The sequence below is a fragment of the Corvus brachyrhynchos genome, unplaced genomic scaffold (genome assembly GCF_000691975.1).
Source record: "Corvus brachyrhynchos isolate BGI_N302 unplaced genomic scaffold, ASM69197v1 scaffold1135, whole genome shotgun sequence".
Lineage (NCBI taxonomy): Eukaryota > Metazoa > Chordata > Aves > Passeriformes > Corvidae > Corvus > Corvus brachyrhynchos.
In genome coordinates, this window is record NW_008238129.1 from 70,624 (window position 1) to 71,282 (window position 659).

The following is a 659-nucleotide window of genomic DNA, read 5'->3' on the forward strand; positions in this document are numbered from 1 at the left end:
CCCCCTCCCCAATTTCCCCACTCTAGGGCGGACGAGGACTTCGAGTACGGCTTTGAGGACGAGCCCACCCCGTCCCCGCAGGGCTACGGGGGCACCCCGAACCCCCAAACCCCGGGGTACCCCGACCCCGCATCCCCACAAGTCAGCCAGCCCTACAACCCCCAGACCCCCGGCACGCCTGCCATGTGAGTGGGGACCCTGAAACCTGTGGGGTCGGGCACCCCAGAATGTGGGACTGGGGGGGAGAGCCCCAAGTGGGGTTGGAAAGGGGGGGAAACGGTCCTGGGGACCCCAGATCTGGGGTTTTGCAATTTCCCCACTCTAGGGCGGACGAGGACTTCGAGTACGGCTTTGAGGACGAGCCCACCCCGTCCCCGCAGGGCTACGGGGGCACCCCGAACCCCCAAACCCCGGGGTACCCCGACCCCGCATCCCCACAAGTCAGCCAGCCCTACAACCCCCAGACCCCCGGCACGCCTGCCATGTGAGTGGGGACCCTGAAACCTGTGGGGTCGGGCACCCCAGAATGTGGGACTGGGGGGGAGAGCCCCAAGTGGGGTTGGAAAGGGGGGGAAACGGTCCTGGGGACCCCAGATCTGGGGTTTTGCGGGTGGAGGACCCCTAAATGTGGCTTGAAATGGGGAAACTGCTCCTGGGAC

At 66.8% G+C, this 659-nt stretch overlaps 1 protein-coding gene across 1 annotated transcript in view; it reads left to right on the top strand.

Moving 5' to 3' along the window:
* The window catches only part of SUPT5H (SPT5 homolog, DSIF elongation factor subunit), a gene marked incomplete at its 5' end in the record, with an annotated part of 9,277 nt that overhangs the window by 6,979 nt on the left and 1,639 nt on the right, over nucleotides 1-659 (top strand). Inside the window, 2 exons of the mRNA XM_017733554.1 lie at nucleotides 27-188; nucleotides 326-484. Coding sequence (XP_017589043.1) covers nucleotides 27-188; nucleotides 326-484 — 321 coding nt within the window. The remainder of the gene's footprint in view (nucleotides 1-26; nucleotides 189-325; nucleotides 485-659) is intronic.